Genomic DNA, 25,142 nt, shown 5'->3' with positions numbered 1-25,142 from the left:
TAAACAAAACAGTTTCAGGTTGTGTTTTATACCGTCCCATGACTGTATAAGAAAGGAGTCTTTTGTCCTTTTCTCAGGGTGCATAATATTACATTGGATTATACAGACCTGAAGTAGAGAATCATGTAAAGTAATATGAGTGCTTGCTGAATGAGATAAGCCCTTTAATACTTAGATGGTTATCTTGTGATAGAATTGTATCTAATTTTCTTTTAAACGGAAAAATTTTTAATTTTTTTCTGATTTTAAAGGTAATATGTTACTTACTGAAATATTGAAAAAAACAAATTGTATAAAGGCCAAAGTAAAACTGACCTATAATATCATTATACAGAGATAAACATAGTTACTATTTTTTTTTATATAATTCTCCAGACTTTTTTGTTTTACGAAAATGAAGTTATAAATACTGTTTTGTAAACTCTTTTGTTAAATATACAATTTAGGATTAAATGAAGAAAAATACGTGATTATTTAACTCATTTCGAGTTTGGGGGTATTATAAACAATGTCTATAGATAGAATTTTGAATTTTATTTAATAATTCATATTTCAAAAATATAAGGAATATTTTATGAATTCTAACAAATTACAAAAAAATGTTTAATATTTTCTTTGCAGTCTTAACCATGGTAGAGGTACAGTGTTTTTCTAGTTTACTGAAACTGAAATCTTGTTCTTTAGATGCCACCTGGAACAGCAAGACCAGGCTCTCGTGGTGGTCCCATAGGGTCAGGAGGAGTTCTGTCTTCTCAGATTAAAGTTGCAGATCGTCCTGTAACACAACAAGGTTTGAGTGGAATGAAAACTGGGATTAAAGGTATCTATTTTAAGAAGATGAGTATATTTTGTATAAGAAGTATTACAATACCATATTAATGAATTATGGCGTGAAAGAGGCTATTTTACTCAATTCTTATTTCTTCATTCACAAAATTGTTGTGAGGGTTAAATAAGAACATGAAACTGAAAATACATTGTGAACGAGAGTTACATACATATATGAGCTATTTTGATCTTAATTTTTTTGAACGTGGAGCTTTGCTACAACTTGAAATTTGAAATACTTTGAAGAAAAGATCAGGAATGAAACTAGTACTCTATGGAAATATTCTGAAATACTTATTGTTTCCATATCAAAATGACACTATCAAGTTATTTGTGTATTTATGAGAAGTGAGTCAAGAACATTACATTTTCTCATAATACTCCATTATAATATGTAAAGAAATGCCTCTCTGTATGTGTTTAGAAATGCATAACAATACACAGCATGTAGTGAATCAGAAAATTGGTGAGTCTGGTCAAGATGGCAGAGTAGGTAAACGCTGTACTTTCTTCCTATCACAACCACATCAGAATTACAATGAAACTACAGAACAACCATTATTGGGAGTTGCCTGAAATATAGGTGAACTGAAGGCCTATAACTGAAGACATACACAGGAGGCCACTTTGAGACTGGTAGGAGGGGTGGATACACAGAACAGGCTGGTCCCGCACTCACCCTGAACTCATGTCATTTGAATTTGTAGCTGACAGTATTCCTGTGTCCAGCAAATTCTCTGGAATGTGTTTCTGTTGCTGGCCGCCATACTCAAAAATAATTACTAAGTAATTCTCAGGATCACTTAAGATCTATGTTAGTTGATAGAATTAGAGGCTACTAAGGAATTAAAAACAATCAGAATGAATGATTGTTTAATGATAGTGGTTAAAAATCAGGAGGGGTATCTCGATTGCAAAGGTCTCCCTAGAAGAGCAAAAGGTTCCAAACCGATACCAGTTTCCCCAGCCCAGGGTTCCAGTTCAGGGAAGAGATGTCCCAACAACTTCTGGCTGTGAAAACTAGTGGAGTTTGTGGCTAAGTGAGATGGAGGGCAGCTGGAGTCACAGATGTTTCTCTTAAGTGGCCCGGGAGCAGACTTAACTCTCAGATGGACTGATTTGCCCTGAGCTCCAGTGCTGGAGCAGCAGCTCAAAAGGAGCCAGGGACATATGAGGAGGAACTGAATTGTCTGGCTTCAGGGTGAGGGCTGGAGGGGCAGCTTTCTTCCAGATAGAAATCCTGGCGGTTTGTTGAACCCTTCCTCTTTCCAGTACACTGAAGCAGGCAGCCACTGTATTTGAGTCTCCCTCAACCTAGCCAACTCTGGTTGCTCTACCTGATGATTCTCTTAGACCCCACCGCTCCCAACTCGTGTTCTCAGCCAAGGCACTTCCAGTGGCTTTTCAATACAAAGAGCCTGTCCTGGCTCATACTATGGAATTTTCTAAAATCTTTCAAAAGCTTGCAAAATTCATACCAGCAGCATCTAGCCTCAGCATGCCCCATACCTCTTGTTGAGCAGCCCCTAGCCTGGCATACGGACTTGGTTTATGGATTGGTCGCTCAAGGCACCTCTAAGCCAATGCAGGTAGAAGCCATCTATGATTGTTGGGTGACTCTTACCAGATGGCCCCAGGCAAGGCACAGGCTGTGGCTGGAGCCCTTCCCAGGAGGCCCCAGGGTGGCTTTAGACCTAGCTGGGGCACCATCCTTGACCCCACATCTGAGGACAGTACACCCAAAGGGCAGACTCAGCAGGCACCAGAGCCCTGCTAAATTGCATCTTGCTATGTAGGGTCAGCCTCTCACTAGCTGGTCCTCACAACTGATCAGCTTGAGGATTGGTCCTTCCCATTGATATGCAAACAGCAACCAAGGCTCAATTACAATGGCAGGACCCATACAACCCATACAAGGGACATACCTGGAGCACCTGGCCCAGATGATCAGGGAAGACCGCGCCACTGGGCCCCACAGGGCACCTACATAAGGCCACTGTAGTAAGCCTGGAAGAAATAACAGCCTTACCTAATACATCTAAACAAACACTTGGAGGCAGTCAAAATGGAGAGACAAAGAAATATTTCCTAAATGAAAGAACAGAACACAGCTCCAGAAAAAGAGCTAAACAAAATGGAGACAAGTAATCTACTAGATGCAGTGTTCAAAACACTGGTTATAAAGATGCTACATGAACTTAGGGGAAGAGTAAATGAACTAAGTGAGAACTTTAACAAAGAGAAAACATAAAAAAGAAATGAGGAATACAGTAATTTAAATGAAGACTACATTAGAGGGAATGAACACTAGATTAGATGAAGGAGAGGATCCAATCAGCGATTTAGAAGGTAAGGTAGCAGAAAACACCCAATCAGAATAGCAACGAGAAAAAAATCCAAAAAAAATGATATTTTAAGGGGTCTCTGGGACAACATCACAAGTACCAATGTTCACATCATGGGACTACCAGAATGAGAAAAGAGAGAGCATGGGATTGAGAGCCTATTTAAGAAAAAATGACTGAAAACCTCCCTAACTTGGTAAAGGAAATAGACATACAAATCCGTGAAGCACAGAGTGTCCCAAACAAATGAACTCAAAGAAGCCCATACCAAGACACATCATAATTAAAAATGCCAAAGGTTAAAGACAAAGAATCTTAAAAGCAGCAAGAGAAAAGAAGTTAGTTACCTATAAGGGAGATCCCATAAGACTGTCAGCTGATTTCTCAACAGAAACTTTGCAGACCAGAAGGGATTGGTAGGAAACATTCAAAGTGATGAAAACCAAGGACCTACAACCAAAATTACTCTATCCAGCAAAGCAATCATTTAGAATCGAAAGATAGATAAAGAGCTTCCCAGACAAGAAGAAGTTAAAGGACTTCAACAACACCAAACCAGTATTACAAGAAATGTTAGAAGGACTTCTTGAAGAAAAAATATATATGCATAATAAAAAGGCAATAACTACTTATTTATCAACAATTATTTTAAATGTAAATGGGTTAAATGCTCCAATCAAAAGAGGGTGGCAGAATGGATAAGAAAACAAGTATGCTTCTTATAAGATACTTCAGATAGAAAGACATAGACTGAAAGTAAAGGGATGGAAAAACATATTTCATGAAAATGAAAAAGCTAAGGTAGCAATACTCATAGCAGACAAAATAGACTTTAAAACAAAGGCTATAACGAGACAAAGAAGAACCGAGTAATCTCACTTCTTGGTATTTATCTGAGTAAACCTAAAACACTACTTCAAAGAGACATGTGAATCTGTTCATTCATTGTAGCATTATTTACAGTAGCCAAAATATGTAGGCAACCTGGGTGTGTATCAGTGTATGAATAGATAAAGAAGTGGTACATGTATACAATGGAATATTAGCCATAAAAAAAAAGAATGAAATTCTTGCCATCTGCAACAACATGGATGAACCTAGAGGGTATGTGCTAAGTAGAGTAAAGCTGAGAAAGACAAATACCAAATGATTTCACTTACATATGGAATCTAAAGAACAAAATAAACAAAACAGAAACAAACTCATAGATACAGAGAACATTTTGATGGTTGCCAGATGGGAGGGGTATTGAGGTAAGTGAAAAGGGGGAAGGAATTAATAAGAATAAATTGGCAGTTACAAAATAGTCAAGGGGATGTAAAGTATAGCATAAGGAATATAGTCAGTAACATTGTAATAACTACGCATGGTGTCAGATGGGTACTAGATTTTTTGGAGTGATCACTTCATAACTTTTATAAATGTTGTATAAGTCACCAGTTTGTACACCTGAAACTAATATGATATTGTATGCCAACTGTAATTGAAAAATAAAAAAAAAAACTATTAAAAACCAAGCATGGTAAACTGTATCATAATGAGTGTTTTGTCTTCTGTGTTTTTGGCAAATGACTTACCAGTGATGAAGATACACTACAGGTACAAAATTAGTTCTGAACTATCATAATACCTTTTATAATATAGAATATTATGCCTTTCAGGAAACTTAAAAATTCCTCTTTTTTTTAAATATTTTTTTAGACGAGGCAACCCTTGGTTGACTTCACAGATTGCAAGGACTTTGTCAGTTTATAATCCCTTATTTTTTTTATTTTTTATGCCTACAGCACCTGGTCTTCCTGGGTGGTCTCCCATCCAAGTCTAACCAGGCCCAACCTTGCTTAGCTTCCGAGATCAGACGAGATCGGGTTTGTTTGTTCAGGGTGGCATGGCTGTAGACTTAAAAATTCTTAATTGTATTATAATACACTTAGCTCATTAAATATTAAAAAACAATTAGTTATTTAGAAATACTTGCTTAATTATTGTCAATACTGTAAAAAAAGTCAAATTTATATAGTTGTTTAGTCTTTATGTTCATGGAAATGCTTATGTGTTTAATATTATTAAAAAGCATTATGGGAAAAACAATGAAATTTTATAAAAACCAGTAAACATTTATTACTGTGTTAATTTTCCTTCAGAACAGAGCCACTCTCACTTAAGATAGTCGATTTCTACCAATATACCTCATAGCTTTACTTGAAAGACTTCTGATTGTTACCACTACATACCACTGTCTATTGTGTCTTTTGTTCATACCTGCTCTAGTGCCCCATTTCCCATTCTGATAAGACATTATCTCTTCTCAGCATAGACCTCACAGTCAATACTCCCTAGCCTTACCTATCACACTTTAAAGCACATTTTATCTCTTTCAAGATTTGGGACATTTAACATAGGAATACTTTCTTAGTCTTACTGAAATCTAAGGTCATGTTTCTAAAAACATCTCTGAAACATTATGAAAAAATCATAATCTTGCTTACATTGAGAAATTCAGTCTAAATCTGCACTATCCATCGTAGTAGCCAATAGCTACATGTAGCTATTTAAACTAAAATTAAGTAAAATAAAAATTAGTTCCCCAATAGCAGTAGCCATATTTCAAGTGCTCAATAATCGCATGTATTAGTGCTGATATAGAGTATTTCCATTGTTCCAGAAAGTTCTTTTGAACAGCCCTGTTGTAGACTCCCTTAGACCCAGTTCCATTAGTCAACCTGACATGTTGAGTCTGTGTCTTAATAAGCCCTACCTCTAGTCCCACCTTGTTGTCTAGTTCAAGCTTCCATTATATCATGATGCTAAGATATTTTCTTTTTTATTTCAGTGATTCTCTTTGGTTATCAGATTTATTGGTGACATTCATGAGGACTATCAGAGAATTGTGGAGTGTAATTCTGGTTGTGCTTTGGATTTTCTATTTTGGTAGCATTTCCAAACTGAACACTCATACTTAAAATAAAAATTTTTTTTTTAGGTCCCCAGAGGCAAATTTTAGACAAATCTTATTATCTCGGGCTTCTTCGGTATGTTAAATAAACATTTTTTTTCTATGCACGATCATGGAGTTTTAACTGTGGTACTTATTAAGATTATTGGGTATCTATTGATTCCTAAGAATTATTTTGTATTCTAACATAATTTTTGGTTGATTTGACCATATTACCAAATAGATATATAATATAATTAGTCTGAGATTTTAAATTTTACGTGTCTGCATGTATGTGAGCTATATATTTCAGGTTACCTTTTTTAAAGTCTAATGATAATAGCCTTATATGCTTCTTTCATTAACTATTCTGAAATATATTATTCAGACCATTGAAATGTTACCAGTTACATCTAGTAAGAAAGGGAATATGTATATACTTAAATATGAACATTAATTAATACAGTTTTATCTAAGTATATATTTGGTCAATTGCTACAAATGTAGCCTAATTTTAATTAATTCATAAGCTTTGTTATATATTTGTGCATCTCTAAATTAAGAACTTTTTTCTTATTCTCTACCTACCTTTTTCTCTGCTCAGCTGTCCTACTGCCTTATCTCCATTTTTCCATTTTATTTTCTTTTTGGCTCATCATCTATATCTTCTTTCTTATTTCCATTTCATTTAACCCCCTTCTTCTGTTGTGTCCTAACAGCTGTTTTTTTCCTCAATCCTGCTTAATTCCTTTGATTTTTAATTACCTGGATTTTTTTGATTATCAGACTTCTAGAAGGCAAAAAAGAGAAGTGTAGGTTTTCCCCATCTGTCCTTAAAGCTAACATAAATAAGAAAGATAGTGAAGCCATCAGTTGTATGGCATGTCTTGAAATCCAGCCACTTTTTAATCAAAAGAAGCAAAGAGAATGGAGCTATTTCTCATAATTGCATTGCTTCTCTTCCCAGGATTTATGATTCTGCCTCAGAGACTGGTTCTAGCTATTTGTGTAATTGTTTTAAATATAGAGCAGTGTTTCTCAACTGGCAAGAGAACATTTGGCAAATATTAGACCCATTTTTGGTTGTCAAAACAGATTGGGAAGATATGCTGATAGCATCTAGACCAGGGATGCTGTTAAACATCCTACACTGCACAGCATACCATCCCTACTGCTCACCAAAGTATTACCCAATGACCTAAAATGTCAGTAGTGTCACTCTTGAGGAACCCTGCCCTAGAGGGTAGCAGTATCTGTGAAGGTGACAATTAGGCATTGACTTCTGTCTATAGATTGTACCAGTTTGACCAAGTTTCCATTCGGCCCTGTGTCATCTTTCTTAATGATTAGAGAATCTATGTCAGTTTCTTGTCAGTTAGGATATGTCTCATTCTTAATCAAAGAAGCCACTTAAATTGTTTTTCTTATTTTAGTTAAATTTTATAAAACCATTTATATTATTGACAAATGTTTATGAAAAGTTTGTATGGTTGACTAGAAAGAGTCTTTTCTGGATTAAAAGTGTTGCTGACTTTCTTATTTCTTTTCATTTAGAAGTAAAATAAGTGAACTTACAACAGAAATTAATAAACTTCAGAAAGAAATAGAAATGTACAATCAAGAGAATTCAGTATATTTATCATATGAAAAGAGGTAATTGTTCAGTTAAAATGTGCAACATCTTTTTTACTAGTAACATTTAATGTAATATGTTTCAAGAGTTTAATGCTGAATTGGTTATCGATAATGTTTGTAATGTTCATTTGCTTATTTATTGATTTATGAATGAATTTATTTTATGCTTGCAGAGCTGAGACTTTAGCAGTTGAAATCAAAGAGTTTCAAGGACAACTAGCAGACTACAACATGGTATTTGCTTTTTTTGAATAATTTAATTGCGTTTACCTGAATACATATTAAAATACATAATTTAAAATATATATTAAAAATGTATTATTTTAAATAACAAATAATACATGAATACATGCTTATTGTGACAGATTGAAACCATGGAAAGTGTAGAGATTAAAGTGTCCCTAATATCCCTCCCTAGAAATAATTTGGCTTAACAGATTGTTAGGTATTCTTCCAGTCTTTTTTTAAAAAAGTACATTTACTTAAAAATACAGAAACATACACTTTGTTTTCCCTATGTTAAAGTGATAATCTTAAAAGTAGCAAAAATTTATTGGGTACTAATAATGTCATTATTGTAAAAAAAAAATTTTACTTTTCTGTGGAATATCGTCATCACGAAATTTAGAAATTTAGTATGCAGATTATCTCCATCTGTATGTTTCATTCAAAATGCAGTGTTTGCCTTCTGTCAAAATAGAGTATGTAGCATAAACATAGTTCTACCAAGGTTGCTTTCTAATGTGGACTTTGAGAAGAAATAATCTTGGTAGTAAAGATAACTGCTCCAAACTTTGGAGTGATCTTGGCCCCATGAAATATCTAGTGTCAGAATTTTCTTTCCATAGGTGATTTAGGCAGCAGTGGTGTCTGGGCTTAATGAAAAAGAAAAGCTTTTATCTTACTTCTCCTGTTAAAAATAGTGTTATATAAAATAGGAAACATTATTATAATGGTTAGGTAAATTATTGTATAGCTACTGGGTATTGTTATATTATACTTATAAACAAAATTTTGCTGAATATAGTATATTGTAATTTTTAAATTTGTTGGACTGTATAATCCATAACACATTTTACAAGGCTTAATATTCAGTGCAAATTTTTTAATGAACTGTTCTAAATATGAGAAAAATAGTGTTTTATAAAAGATGACATTAGATGAAAGGGATTTTTAGTTGTACTAGAATACATTAGGTAAATTACTTAGTATAAAAATATTAATGTGTAAAACATGCTACATGTAGATTTAATGAGCTAACATCTGATACAGAGAAAGCATTTAGCCAAGTTTCTAACATAAATAGTAAGCATGAAATAAATGTTGTCTTTTTATTATTTATTATTTATATTACAGTAAGAAGTGATATATACTTATATATCTTACATTAATAAAACTTTGTCTTTTAGATTCAATTACAGTCAAATGGTTTGCTTTTAGTAGCCCTCCTGTTCAAATTCTGGCTCTATAACTTGCTAAATTTCTTTATGTATAATATCTACTTCATAATTAGGAAAATCAGTGAAATAACAACAGTGTCTGACACAAGATAAATATGTTAGCTATCGCTTTTATAGACTAACTTTCTGAAGTAGACTTATGGTGTTTGGTTTGTGCCTTAACCGGTTGCTTAATTTTTAAAAAACCAAATAAATCATTTTACATTTTCACTGGTTTAAATTTGTAAATCTGTTAACACCTATCTCCCCTGAAAAACTAGAGCGCGCGAGAGAGAGATCTTCCCCAAACTTTTGTCTTCTCTAGACCCTTCTTTATAAGCTCAGACTTCTCAGAGTTCTTCAGAGTACAATTTGCAGGAAGAATAGTTCATTACTGTTCACTTTTTTACATTCCTAAAAAATGTGGTTCATTGATTGGCTAAATGCGCAGTATGTGCATACTTAAGTAGCTCAATATTTGTTTTTATTATAGAAGATAAAATACTTGGAAATATTAATGCTTAAATAACTTCATTATTTGTAAGGTTGATAGAATTCATTATATTATGAAAATCTAGAGGAAATTTATGAAGACTAATAGAATGTATTTTTTTCCCATATTTTTTGTTTTAGTTGGTAGATAAACTCAATACCAATACTGAAATGGAAGAAGTAATGAATGATTACAACATGGTAAGAAAATTTATAAGCAGATCTACATAAATCGTATCCTCCAAAACAAAACATTTATATCTAGAAATAGTGTGATGAAACTTGTGGATTTTAGAGATGGTTATTACTGATTCTAAATACCACTATTACAGTTGAGTTCCCTTAATTGCTCTTCTTAAATTTTTTCCAGTTGGTTGGCTCTCCCAAGTGGATACTTCAGTGTCTTTCTTAAAGGCTATGGTTGAACTGGTCTTGTATGAAGCGTTAGTTAGGAAGTCCTGTCTACATTTCCTTGTATATAATTTAGTTTGTAATACTTCCAGTTTAATATTTGCACAAATGGAGCTGAGTACTCAGTGGAGGGAGATACTATGGTACCCTTACAGAGTATAAGAAAGGGAGAAAAACGAGTATCATATGATGCCAGACATAATGCTACTTTTGATTGGTAAATGAGATTTTTTGTTGACTACTCATGTTATTTGGTAGAAAACAATAAAATGTTAGTAGCTAATTTATTTATAATCACTTAGAAGAAAATCACTTTCAACTTGTAATTTACATAGCTTATAATTTATTTAGAAAATCGTACAATATTCTATGGAAGCATAGAATTTATAAAATAACTTCTAAATTGGGGTTCTAGAAGCATGATAATTTAGTGAAGTTATTCTTAGTTTTAAGAACATAGAAGAAGTCCCAATTTAAAAACTATTTTCAATGCCAGATATAAAAAGTAAAAAATTCTTTATTTTGTCAGTTTTTTGGGATAGGTCCAAATTCTGAGCTAAATGCACAGATAGAGTCAACTAAGAATACTCAGGTAAAGTTCTGAACAATTTAAGAAGAAAACTTGTGTTGGGTTTAAATTCAATATTAGTAATCAACTAAACACCCAATAAATTCTTGAGATTTTGTTTACATAAATTAAGTTTACATTGGATTATTTAACAAATCGCTAAAGAACAATGAATATCTTTGTTATGAGATTACAATGCCTATGAAAAAAACTGTTTCTTTTTATCTGGTGTTATGCTTTGTTAATTGAAGAAACACTATTTTTTTCAAACTTTGTATGTGGCATTAGGATTTTTATAATAATTTCTCAATTAGTTCATAACCAGAATAAACTTTAAAGAAATAGTTTGGTTTAATGGTAATTCATCATCAGTAACTTCTGTGTTAACTCTCTATTCAGCTTAAAGCTCAAAATGATCGAGAAACACAAAGTATGGATATGATATTTACTGAAAGACAAACGTAAGTACAATCCATTTAGAATTAAAACATTTATAAGTGAACTGTATTAGGTAGTTTAATTTCTGAGCCATTTATTTCCTTATGAATTATCTTGTTTTTCCCTGTTGCATTTTTTATTTAAAAAGAGTTGAATATTTGTAGTACAGATTTTATTGTTTAGACACCTGTTATCTTTATTTACCATTAAGTACCCAAACCCTATACAAATGAAATTACTACATAGATTAAACAAAATTTTTACTTCTATAATTTTAAAATCTAAGATGGATAAGAACATCTTCATGTCTGCCATTTATAATTCTAACCTGAGCTTTTAACTAATTTGAATTATGAGATTTAAGCCCCAGTCTGATGAAAGGCACATTATTAGTCTGTGGGCTGTTTACAGTATTTTATTGTTTCATACATTATTCAATTATGAATTGATAATTAATAGTTATTATATCATAGATAGAGATTACATGTGCATCTTTATATATAACCTGGTTAAAGACCAATTCTAAGTAACTTTGACTTTGCTAATATGGTAACTGTGGCAGTGACAGTAAATGCCTACAAAGATAGTAAGTAGATGTAATGTAGTTGTCTTAATTCATTCAGACTGCTATAACACAATATCATAGACTGGGTATCTTATAAACAAGTTTATTGCTCACAATTCTGGAGGCTGGAAAGTCCAAGATCGAGGTACCAGCATGGTCGCATTCTGGTGAAGGCCCTTGTCCTGGTTCTACCGGTGCCTTCTTGCTGTGTTCTCATATGGTGGAAGGGTGTAGCAAGCATGACAGAATCACTTTTATAAGGCCACTAATCTCATTCATGAGGACTCCATCCTCATTCTTAATCATCTCTCAAAGACCCTACCCTTTATTACCTTTACTTTTAGGAGTTAGGATTTCAACATAAGAATTTTGGAGGGATGCAGATATTCAGATAATAGCAGTGATTAACATAATTATTCTTCATCAACTTTTTGACCTTAATGAAATAGTCTAAGGCAGTGCAAACGTAGATGATTGTTTTTTCCATATAAACACTGCATACATTTTGTCCCAGAAATTTTTCAATATTAATCTCTTTGAGAGAAAGAATAATAACCAAATTTACCAAAATCCTGTAACACCAAATATACTATCATGTTATCTCTAACTACACAGTAAATATTAGATGAATAGGATGTTAAAATATAATGATAAAACCTTTGAAAGGTAAATATTATTCTTTTGTTGATTAAAAGCAAAGAATTCTCTTTCTCTTCCCTTTGTCATTTGATACTGCTATAAAGTGCTGTCTTAAAAATAACAAATACTGGAAGTCTCTACTTTTACAAAGAAAATTCCATATTTATGGTTACTAAGCTCTTACTTGAAAAACTTTCCTTTTTTTGTTGTTGTTCTGATTTTAAACCATTTAGTTGAAATATTTATCATTTGCTATATATAAAATATTCTTCTAGATAACCAAAGAATAAGAAATAATAAGCTATAGCCCATTGAAGATCTTATAGCAATTAGAACATTTAGGTCTTCATTTATTTCATCATTTATCTATGGTTATGTAATACCCAGGTCAGATATATAAATATTATATGTACATGTTTTATAGATATTTCATTCAAATGATAACTCTCAGATTATATGTTTAAGAATGCCATAGGTTTTTATATCTATTTTGTTCATCTGTTTAAAGAAAAAGTTCTTAAAATATAGTAGTTTGTAGTGAAAATGTCAGCAGTTTCAAAACTTAGTATCTGTGGTATATAATTGAGACTAGGTGAAATAGATTCTCCTGACCTCTTTTAAGCATAAATTTAAATTAAGAACATTATGAAGTTTACTTTTACATGCAGCAGGATAAATTTATTTCATGTGTTAATCAGATGGCCATCTCAATAACACAAGGATCTACCTTGACACTTCTCATTCAAAAAGAGCAAGAAATACTATACCTTGAGAAGGCAGGTGTAAAAAACGTCTGTTTTCATTTTCTTCTATTTTAGTACTACCATTTAGTGTGGTATGATCATCTGGTTTATTATGGAACATCTATTCATAATACGTTGGTTAAAATATATAGCCTCAATATATTACTACACTACTTAGACACCTGGCTTTAATTCGGTTTCACATGGGTGCTTGATCTAATGATTCTCTTCCAGTTCTGATGTCTTCGGTTTTCTAGTTTGGTATTAGTCAAAATCAGTTATCTTTTAAAAATGTGTAATTATAATTTTAAACTCATTCATTCATTTTTGTTTAGTCAGATATTTATTGAATACTCCATACCCAATTATGAGAGGTTCCTCAGTATAAGAGATTAATATGGTCTTTTCTGATTTATAAAACATTTCATTTTACTCTTTCTTAAATTTTCACATTTGCCTTTTAAATTAGTAAATGATGTTTTGGTAAAATGATAGGTTACTTAGAAAATGATGCCTTGTGTTTCTATTATCTCACTCAAAATTGAGGTTGAAAATGTTGATTTATGATTGATATTATATATATATATTATCTATTAGGAAATATTACACGTAAAGCACTTACATCCTGTATTGAAAACATTTTTATAAAAACAAGCAAATATGCATGGTAAATAAGGGAGTTTGTTTTTCTATTTCACAGGGTATATCATCCTAAACAGTTTTTATTTTCCTCAGTAGACAAATGAACTAAATTTACTATTGATATAACCTTTAAAATGACCATTTTGCAGAACATAACGTACATCTACATTATTTTTAGTGTCTTTTTTCTAAAAAACTGCAACGTAAATACACATTTAAAAAACTTTATTATAGAGAAATTTTAGCATACACAAAAATAAAATAGTGTACTATACTCCAGTGTACCCATGTCCCAGCTCCATCTGCTCATATTTAACCCTGATCCATCCACACCTCTAACCACTGTTTCCTTTTCTGTATTATGATAAAGAAAATCTAAAATATGTCATTATATTACATCCATAAGTATATTTTAGTGTTTTAAAGATATTTTCCTCTAAAAAATATAAATACTTCCTTACATATAGAAGATAAAGATGGTAGATTTTATTATAGCTTTTAATGCCACTGTTTACATTGTTATTAAACTTATGATTTCAGCAAATTGATTATAAGGAATTGGCAAGTAATTCAGTTTAGACTCTTCCTATAATAGTCTCAAGGCCAGTGTTTTCCAAACTGTGTTATTTGGACCCTTATTGTGCTTATGAGCTCTTAGTAGGCATACTTCAAAGAAAGGATTTTGGTGTCGAGGAAGTTTGGAGAATTCTTGACAATTTGCTTCTGAAGAACAGAGCAGTTTAGCTTAGTAAAGTCTTGGATGAGTCCTGGAGTAAAGAATCTTGTTCAAACCCAGTATTTCCTATAGTAAGTATATAGTAATTGGAACATGTACCTTTCATCTCCCCTATAAATACTTCGGAATGTCTCTCTGGAAATAAATGTTCTAGAAAACAACTTGGGAAGCATTCCTATATCTATAGGACCCCAAACAGCTGTCCATGGACCAACTGAAGATTTCTCAGCCCTAGCACAGACTCATTTGAATAAAAATCTGTCAAAGAGAGGCAGAAATATGTATTTTTTTAAAAAATAAGATTTGTAGATAATTGTGATACCCACTTTGGAAGCCACCATGCTATTCAGTTGTGATGATCGTGCATTATGGTGACAGTCTTTATTAACCAAAAGCAGTAGTAACTTATTAGGGATTGTGCTTGGCTCTTGTGCCTGTGCTTTAAATTACTAGGAAATTTTCAGGAAATTTATTGTGCTAAATCAGGAAGCATTTAAAAAAATGTTTTCCAATTCTATGAATTTATTTTATGAGCATAAAAATCAGCCTTAGTGTACTGTCAGTTTAAGCTATGTCTGTTCCGTATTCTGACTCATGATATAAATCCAAAACTTTTCTCTACTGATTGCAATCAGTAAAACTTTAATGTAATTTAATATGTGTTACATCAAATATCTAAGCTAATATGAGAATCAGTTAATTTTAATTAATGAATAATTTACTTTAGGCTTTTTCTTTATGTATGGATGGTCTCCTGAATGCTGCTGAGAATAGTAATACTAATATTGTACCTTAGCTACCGAGGACTGTCGGTTACTGTACTTGGACTGACTTGCTCAATATCAATGAGAAAAACATAATTTTATGGTATTTATCTGTGTTACAATTAATATGAAGGTCTGCTAGGTATAGCCTGGTATGTCACATATCAAAATCTTCATGTCTACACTGTGAGTGAACTGATAACATTTTTTAAAGAATCAAACATTGAAAGAAGTTAATTTTCTTCACATGATTCATGAATATCAATATATTTGTCTTCAATAAACCCATCGTCATCTACCACAAATGAATGTACTCGTTCAAATATTACTAGAGTTTCTTTGGAGTTTGTATCTGGTATCTGTGAAAGAGAACTTGGATTTTCAGTAAAACCATCTTCATAGGTTTCTGCTTCATGCTCTTCCAGGTGATGATGCTTGTAACTAAGCAGAAAATTGTACCATATGGGGCATTTGATAGCAATAAAAATGAGGAGTGAAGTTACCAGCATGGTAGCTACACCACCAACAAGTAAAGCCCAGCTTTTTCCAAGAGGTCCTTGTTCTTAAATGGAATACAGAGAGAAAGGGAGAGAGAGATTTTGTTAAATTGACAAAAAATAATAATAATTACATGTTCTAAAAACTCTCCAATATTGGTATTAAAAATGTACACTGTAATTTTCTTAAAGCAATAGTTACCAAAACATTGTAGTTTTACAATAAATGAAGATATTTCATAATGTGGTAAAAAATACTTTTTTCAAAATAACTCCTATCTTTGCAAGTATTGTTTATCCATTCATCTAAAAACATTATTGATTTAAGCCTGTTAAGAATTGTGACTTGACTAGTGAAAACTAAGGCTATGAGAAGTTAAATAATTTGTCTAGTAGCATTTTGCTGTTAACTAGCAGAGCCTAGTTTGGAAACCTAGTATTTTGTAAATCTTTTGTTGAGATGAGGAATTCTTTTACATTGTTTCTAGAAACTTAAAATGCAGAATAATGAGAACTACCTTAGTTTATTTAGTATGCTACCTTAAGCAATATTAATATTCAAAAAGAGTATATTACCTGAATTTCTCGTTAGATTGTTCAAAGAGCTATTAAATGTTGAATTGCTAATGGACTGAAAATTAATATAAAGATCTTCAGTTATAGGTGAAGGAAATTTTGAGTGGCATGCAGCCTTATAATGTACTATTTTGATACTGTAGCCCTTCAGGGTATCTGGGTAGCTGCACATAGTGATGTTCTCATTTTCTAAAAAATCAGAAAGAATAAGTTAAGATTTTCATGGAAAATAAAATTATTATGGTTAATAAATTATTATGGTTAACAACATTTTATAATTATTTTTATCTAGAATTTTTTGTCATATTTATGTCATTGTTAGATACTGTAAGAAATTCTTGTATTGCCTAGGAACATGAGGGAAAGATGCACATTCCTGTTTATGAAGTTATTTTATAAATATAGGTTAAGTGTTGTTTCTGTTTATTGTTCGGTTTGTCTGTGTTAGTAAAGATGTTATGATAAAGGTTGTGAAAATCTGGATCTCAGGCAGAGCATGATTTGCAATTAAGAAAGTAGGACACCTACTTTTTTTTACCTATTGTCTGGCAGGATAGCCTAAATATAGGAAGTACTTAAAAAATTAAATTGAGTATTGAAAATGCAAACTAAATACATAAAGTGACAGTATCATCTCACATATATAGAACACTTAAATTTATTCTTTTTCTGGAGAGGCAGAGGGAAAGCATCTATTCAAAAATTTCAGTGTTTCTTCCTGTTTCCCTTAAACAGGAATAGTTTTCTTTTCTTTAAAAAATGATATGAGAGACTTTTTTGCGGTGAAACAACCAAAAATCAATTACATTTTGGCTTTGATTAATTTAAATTATGATTGCTTACCTAGTGTCACATTTGATGTGTTCAACCAGTTCTGCAAATTCAGCAGACCACAAGAGCAGTTCCATGGATTTCCATATAAAATGATTATTTCCAGAGGAAAGAGTTGTGGTACATCAAAATAGCTTATCAAATTGCCTTGCAGATTCAGAAGTTTCAGATTTTTTAGAGGCACAAATATTTCAGGATTCAGTTGTAACATTTTGTTTTGGCAGAGATATAACTGTTTTAGTTTTTTTAAGCCGATAAATGCATCCTGTTGAATTATGCGGATAGAGTTTCTACAGATATTTAAAATTTGTAGATTGGAGAGGTTACCAAAACTATTATTATATAGGATAGTGACATTATTCTCAAACAAATAGAGTTCAGTGAGTAAAAAATACGTCTGTAGAACACTTGTGTCTCTAATATTCAGAGTAATTTGGTTGTGACTGAGATCAAGTATAGTGACATCTTTATTTATATCCGCTGGAATCAAAGAATAATTCTTTTCAGTGAAATTACATTTGACTTCCTAAAAAAGAAAAAATTGGAAATACATTAATCAAAAAAATACATTACAATTTTCAAAATTTTTATATCCAGGCAATTAGGCATGGAAGGAAATAGTTTAGAGAAAAAAAATCTATCGAATCTTTTTGTGTTACAGTATGAAAAAGTAAAAGCAAATGTTTTTCTTCCATTATTGGGATGGAGTACTGAAGATTAAGGAAATTCTGATACATGTAATTGAGCAAGGAGATTCTAGTTAGTCATACAGGTATTTTCCAACTGTTATTACATAATATAGTAATTATAGAAAGTATTGGTATATTTATGTTTATATATCTGGAAATAAATACATAGTGAATAATAGTCCAGTTATTATTTTTTTGTGTAGGATTGACATTTGTAATGAGGAAATTGTTTTAAAATATGTAATTTTTAAAATCTGATATTACTAGATTATTTAATTTTTTAAATTAGAGTTGACATACAATATTATATTAGTTTCGGATGTACAACATAGTGATTAGACATTTACATAACTTACAAAGTGATCATGCCAATAAGTCTAGTGCCCATCTGACACCATACATAGTTTAAAATGTAATTTTTAAAAAATTGGCAGAGTTACCAGCACTATACATAGGGCTATTAAATAATTAAGAAATAATACTCAGTGTATAACTCTATAAGCTGAACAGCTCAAAGTTTGGTGTTTTAAAAGAAAATATAACAGAAACTGAACCATGTATTGAATTTAAAGAGCCAGGCAGCATGAAGAAGTGCTTTCCTTATGTGGCTATTGATCCTAAGAAATAGTTCTTGTTTTAACTGTTTTTCTTGACATTGAAATGTAACCCCAAAGATAATAATGTAACTAATTTTTCTCATAAAAATGTGATTTTTAAAAAGATTTCCTACATTTTAAAGTGTGGTTTTTAATGTCTTAAAACTAGTCTCTGATTTTACAGTAAGAATTTACAGATTTCTCAGTCAACATTTTAAAAATTCAGTCTAAAAAAATTGAAGACTGCTTTTGTCAAATTAGAATCTGGCTAAGAGATCACAGATTTTGAATATACACAGCTAACTAAAGAGTTAATTTTGATAATTTGCATTTTGTTTGTTTTGCTTCTGTTTATTGCCTTGGGATATTTTACTAAAAAGTGTACATTTGAAAATATTTTCACTATTTTGATTGTAAAAACTTACTGTTTTAGAAGTCTGGCTTTCATCTGATAATAATAACATGGAGAGAGGCCAAAACAAGATCAGGATGCATGTGGTTTTCATATCGCAGGCCTGATAGAAAAGAGAGCATTTTTATCTCAATACAAGACTACAACTTCAGAGATTATTGAGGACATTTTGATTTCCATTTTTTCTCCTTTTAAATCTATTTTTCTTAAAGTATATTAAATGTGAAACAACTACATTTTTCTTCACCCTCCCTGCATGTTTATCTTAATAAACTGGAAAACTCTTGTGGAAAATTGAAAGAATATTTTTAGGATGTCTATTGGCCCTAGATCTATTGAAAAGAACTTTAAAACAATTGAAGTGGTTGTACACTTTAATATTTTAATGTGTATGCATAAAAGATAGTCCAGAAGAATATATATGTATGTATTTAAATATGTTCTTATATTACTACTTCTTGATTTTTCAATTTTAGCTGTCTTTTACGAGTATTATCCATTGACTAACTGTGGGAGATGAGAGTCTTCAGTTCTCTTTTGAACCCTTCCTACCTTCATCTCTAACACATCAAATATATACTTCCTGTCTCTTCATTCTCCAAACTTAATTACTTGTAATTTTGGTTAGATGAATATTCATTGTTTATACCATCACGAGTGTATAAATGCTATCAATAACTGAGCCATGTAACATTACTTTTCTGTTCCTGTTCATATTATTTTGCTAAATTAAATGTACTTTTTTTTTCCCATAGGCTTAGTTTCTTTTTTTCCCCCATAAATTTATACCCAAACTATTCCCTAGCAAATCGCTCAGTAGTTTATGCATATTAGATATTTAATCTGTTTCATCTGCTTAAAGAAATCTGTCCCGTCCCAGCATATGCTGCCATGCTATAATCTGGATGAGCTGATCACTAGGCCCTCTGTACAGCTGTTGACTTCCACTCTCCCTCCACTCTCACTGTAAATTACCTTTTGTCTTTATTACTGGATTCCTGTTTCTCTTGAATGCCCTGTCTTGGATTACTGCCTTTTTTTGATGGCGCTGCCTTCAGTAGTTTCCTGAGAAGGTGTGTAGGAGGGAATCTTTTAGCCTTGAAAGATAATTTGGCCAAAAATAGAATTCTAAGTAGGAAATAGTTTTTCCTCAAAATGTTGAAGTCATTGTCCCATTGTCTTTGGGTTTCTAGTATTATTGTTAAGAACGGTGATACTGTGTCATTATAATTCTTTATCATTTTGTGTAACTTGTCTCTTAACCGCCAAAGCTTTTAAAATCAATATTCTGCAATTTCACGATCCTATGTGAGAGTTTGTTTTCATTCATGAAACTAGGTACTTGGTATGGGTACTTTCAGTCTGGAAGCTGTGTCCCCCAATTTTGGGAAATTTCTGAATGATTTCATTGATGATACTGATGACTTTCTTCCTCTTCTTTAAAAAAAATCTTACTTCTCTTTCTAGAACTGCTTTAATTGGGTGTTGGATTTCCTACAAGAATTTTCATATTTTTTTTCTTTACTCTTATATTTTATTTCTATGTGTTTTTGTTCTGCTTTCTGGGTGATATCCTCAACTTTATCTTTAAACTTTTCCATTAAAAGTTTTCTTTTTCCTGTCATCTTTTTAATTCTAGGAGCTTTTTTCTCTGAAAATTTTCTTTAATAGTATCCTATGGCGTGAATGTAGTTTTTTTTCTTACTGTATTTTTTTATATCTTTTGTTGTTTTCTTTTTCCTTGTCCCCATATTATGCTTTTTCAGTTTATTTTAGTCACTATCCTTTGTGTTAGAAGCTTTCTCTTTTCATATATCTGTTAATATTTGGTTTGGGACTTAGATATAAGAGTGGGAAATGAAAAAGCTGATTGGAAACTGTGCATTTGTGGATCTTATTAACTTTACACCTTACAGTAGAGTGTACTTGCTGGACTCTTCTTGGGGAATCCCTAAATGTCATTATCTTTATATCTTTTCACTTGGGCTAGCTGGATTCCCAAAATGACATTTCTAATCTACTGCCTGAACAGATAAGGCCAGGAACTTTAACTTACTTTCCCTGCTTTCGGCTTGATGGTCCTGCACTTACCTGTGCCTAGTGCCCAGGTTCCCTTTGTTTTCTTCTCCACCGAGGAAAAAAGCCTCCACTTTGTTTATGTAAGAGAGGAGCATTACCTGACTGGGCAGAGGCAGGGCCAAAGACTTTCAACTGTGTTTTAGCCTTTCCTTCTCTACTTCCAGAATACGTGGTGTTGCCAATTTCTGGGCCATTTAGGCTTTCTGCAGTATAAATCAAGTTGGCTTCTCAGCTTTCCACGCTGTTGACTTGGGAAATTTTTGCTTTCTCTGCCAGTTTAAATTTAACTATTAACTTTCTACTTTCTAGGTTGTATTGCTTTTGCTTCCTCTTCCATTTTCTTTGTCCTTTAGAGTTTATATCTTATTAAAGTCAACATTAAAAACTATGCTGCAAACAAATGATCTGTTTGAAAGGTGTGAGTATATCCTGTTATTATCATCCTTAGCAGTTTTGTAAAATTTGGCCTTATTTTTCTTTTGAGTCTTCTTACAGCATATGTTGTAATTAGTTACTTATCGTTTTTAAGGAAAAGTTTATTCCATCAGAGCAAAAAGTAGAAAACTCAGAATGAGCAAGGCTTATTTTAAGTTACTAAAGTTTCTTAGCTCATTAGCTGTGAGGTATTTATTGTTATTTTGATACCGGTTTATTCTAGTTAATCTCTTTTTTGCCTTCAGTTTGTTGATCTGTTATGTTTATTACCTTTCTACTTTCTCCCTTTCTGTAGTTAAGTCGAATTTGTTAGAAAAAGCCGCTATTGTTCTTAGATTTCACAATGTGGATGTAGATCAAGAGAATCCCTTTTAAAGGAGTCAGAAGTGAATTCAGGCTATCACTTATTCCAGACCATTGCCCACGAAAGAGGGACCTCTAAATGATATTTAAAATATTTTGCCCACATTTTAGTGATCTTTAGGAATAAGTGTGCAGCTTCTTCATTGACTCGTTTCATATTTCTCAATGGTTATTGAAGTTCTTACTGATGTCTCTGGTAGGTATCAGATGTCGGTAAGGTAGTGATGAATAAGGGAGAAGCTCTTTTTTTCAGAAATAAATAGGATAGGGATTATTAAAGGAAGCAAAAAGGCTGCAAAGAAAATTAACTGAACTTGAGTTGATATAGAAGTAGCTGAAGAGGGTAATGGAGGTCAGACAGGACTGAGCTTGTGTGGAATGGTGATAGGATCATCTTATATTTATTATTTTTATCATCTGTTTAATACTAACAATTGTTTAATGTACTAAAGGAATTAAAATTATAAGGATTAGGAAATAAATTTTTTTTTTCTATTTGGTAAATTTTAGAGTCAGAAGCAGTATATACTCAGAGCTTAAGGTAGATTCTATATAAGAAAGCATTCAACAATTTAAAGCATTATTAGGGCTAAAGCTACGAAATGTGTTTATTGAGTGCCATGATCCATGGGGTTTTTCATGTATTTGAGCATCTTTTGAGAGGGGAAAGATTGAGAGAGAAGGTGGATGTTGACCATCACGGCACTGAATAGATAAATCCCTAGACAAAAGCATTTGCTAGTATTATTGGCTATCTTGAGGAAATCAGATTGGCAAAATAGCTAGCCAGTATACTACGTAGAAATTGTCCTCGAGTCAATTTACCTTTTTAAAAAGTTGATTTAAAAAGAAGACAGTTGATATCACCTTTTTCTCCCTGTAGGATTTTTTTTCTCAACTTGAAATTTATTTTAAAATGATATTTGGGTTTAAATTTAGTGATTAAAAAATAGAGAACAAATGTAATATCAGTTTCATTTCATTATTTCACAAAATTAAGTGCCCTTTTACACAGCCTACAACCTATATTACAGAAAAAAAGCTTTACACAAGAGGAAATAGAAAATATTGAAAAAGAAACAATATTCTTGGTGCAGCTTTTAAGTACAAGTTTCTTAGTTTTTGTTATTTGCTTTAAATGACTTATATACCATGAAATAAAAATATGCTGCAATTTTTTAGTTTCGTTATGTGTATTTATAGTCTTGCCATTAAATATTTTAGATATTATGCCAGAATTCAGTGTATTTGGAGTTAAGATGTAATAATTCACAACTTTTTTTTTTTTTTTTTTTTTCTCATTTTTATTTGACAGAAAAAGTTGCTCTTGCTGTACAGATTTTAAAAAACCAAAATGCCTTTAAGAAACATGAAGAAAAGTTGGGAGGAGAGGGTCACACTGGGGGGCAGTAAGGGCCAACTAATTTCAACTCCTGCCCCTTCTTTCTAGGAACACCTCACACAACTTCCCAAGTCTCAAACTATTCCCCCTGGAACTTAGGAATAGAGGGGGAACACTGCCCTTTCTGACTCAAGACTGGGGAGTCCTGAAGTATATCTTCCCCTTCAGCAGTAATTAACTTCACTATCATAATAAACCATTTTATAGATTTTTTTTTTTTTTACAAATTAAAAACATAATGGAAAATTTCAAGAAAAACCTCTAAGGAGAATAGTTATCACCCAATTTCAACAATTATCAACTGGCAGCTAGTCTTTTTTTCACCTTACAAATTTATTTTTAAGTTAATGTCACCTTCGAATGCTCTGATTAGCAAATTTCAAAACAAAAATGTTTTATGAATTTGGATATATGTGAAACCTTTTTTTAAAAAAAATAATTACTCTTTATTACATTGTAACAGGAAAAATTGGGGGGAGGCAATCTCAGGGTAATATTTCTAAAGCAGATTGTGAAAATATAATCATATTTTCTGCTCTTTCATCACTAATTAAAGGTAGAGATTTTGTACAGACTTAGCAAACAAATGTGATTTTCAGAAAGAATTCAACAACCACCACCAAACTTGTAAATATATAAGGCTCTTACCTTTACTTTTTTGTCTTTGAGACTGGTGTGCTAAGGAATCTATTCTGTTTCTTCTACAGAATTAAAAGGAAAAGTATGTCATCTGATTGCATTTCACTTTGTTTTAACCTTTGTACTCAGTGAACAGGTGATCAAAAAAAAAAAAAAACTAGATATCCTTAGCAAAAGATTGACTAAGAAGAGTAATTTCTTAAAGTTATCTTTGATTTCTTTAGTGTAACAAATAAGGTGGTTTACATAAAATTTGTGTTTAATTACTCTTAAATTTAAATATTAACAAATTTACTTTGTGAGTTAAAGTACATAATTTTGAGAATGCATACTTTGAAAGATATATAGCTAATGTGATTTAAGCGTTAGTCCTAAAGGTATGATTCAAGTTGAAAAGATACCACCACCAAGTTTAGTATTCCACTAAGTTTCAACTTTGTTGTTTACTCAGTTTTATGACACTACCATTGATGTTTTTACTGCTAAGTTATAACAGGAGCAAAGTACTCAGAACGTCAAAATACTTGATACTTAGCCATTATGTGGCCTTCAGAAAATCAGCTACCTTCCTTGTGTGGTAACGTCCCCTCTGTAAAATGGAATACTGTACAACATTAGTTCTCATCTAACTGCAGTAGACATATCAGGCAAAAACATGGTTAAGATTCACTGTTGGTAGTAAGTAATTGTGGAATTCAGACTGTTAGTTCCAAAAGATTAACACCTCTGGGCCTCAGTATCCTTAATCTATGAAACAAAAAGTTTGAAATGGGTGATCTTTTCTCCTTGACATTTCTATGAGCCCCTATTCCATAGAAGTTGTAGCAGCAGCAAACACATTTGTTATACTGTAGTAATTGAGGTTCAAAATGAAGACATCACTTCCTGTTCAACAGTGAGACAAAAATACAAATTCTAGATTGTCTATTTAATTATGTTCATCATTTATTTGGTTATTATGATATGCTTTTAGGAGTTTTTATGAATTTATTTTTATTTTAAAATTTTATTAAATATATTGGGGTGATATTAGTTAATAAAATTATATAGGTTTCAGGTGTACAATTCTATAATACATCATCTGTAAATTGCATTGTGTGTTCATCAGTCAAAGTCAAATCTCCAGTATATGAAGAAAACAAAGGTGCTAAACTTATAGACCTTGGTCTTCAAGAGGATTTTATGAATTTGATCTCAGAGGCAAGGGAAGTAAAAGTAAAAATAAATGCATGGGATTATATCAAACTAAAAAGCTTCCGCACACCAAAAGAAACCACCAACAAAACAAAAAGACAACCAACCGAGTGGGAGAAGATATTTGGAAAATTTCTGGGTTTAGATTATCTTATTCTAATAGTAGGATATGATATATGAAGAGTGTGGGTGTGATAGGTGGAACTTTAGGGCTTAGCTAGTGATTATGAAAACTGTAGAATTTGGTAT

At 31.9% G+C, this 25,142-nt stretch overlaps 2 protein-coding genes and 1 pseudogene across 3 annotated transcripts in view; 1 reads left to right on the top strand and 2 right to left on the bottom strand.

The window, feature by feature from the left end:
* The window catches only part of IFT74 (intraflagellar transport 74), a 76,353-nt gene that overhangs the window by 9,455 nt on the left and 41,756 nt on the right, over positions 1-25,142 (top strand). For both annotated transcript variants that reach the window (XM_039880686.1, XM_039880685.1), the window contains exons 3-8: positions 685-820; positions 6,157-6,205; positions 7,663-7,761; positions 7,917-7,977; positions 9,816-9,875; positions 11,053-11,114. In XM_039880686.1, the coding sequence (XP_039736620.1) occupies positions 685-820; positions 6,157-6,205; positions 7,663-7,761; positions 7,917-7,977; positions 9,816-9,875; positions 11,053-11,114 (467 nt within the window). The remainder of the gene's footprint in view (positions 1-684; positions 821-6,156; positions 6,206-7,662; positions 7,762-7,916; positions 7,978-9,815; positions 9,876-11,052; positions 11,115-25,142) is intronic.
* LOC120617169 (uncharacterized) lies at positions 4,952-5,073 on the bottom strand (annotated as a pseudogene).
* On the bottom strand, positions 13,865-23,857 carry LRRC19 (leucine rich repeat containing 19). Its single transcript, XM_039880687.1, has 5 exons — positions 23,709-23,857; positions 18,795-18,884; positions 17,097-17,610; positions 16,254-16,442; positions 13,865-15,742 (listed from the first exon to the last, which is right to left on the bottom strand). Exons 2-5 carry the CDS (start codon positions 18,873-18,875, stop codon positions 15,414-15,416), a joined length of 1,113 nt encoding a protein of 370 aa, XP_039736621.1. The 5' UTR covers positions 18,876-18,884; positions 23,709-23,857; the 3' UTR covers positions 13,865-15,413.

The sequence above is a fragment of the Pteropus medius genome, unplaced genomic scaffold (assembly GCF_902729225.1).
Source record: "Pteropus medius unplaced genomic scaffold, Ma_sr-lr_union100, whole genome shotgun sequence".
Lineage (NCBI taxonomy): Eukaryota > Metazoa > Chordata > Mammalia > Chiroptera > Pteropodidae > Pteropus > Pteropus medius.
Note: the sequence above shows the minus strand (reverse complement) of the source record. Positions and strands in the feature narration are given on the sequence as shown.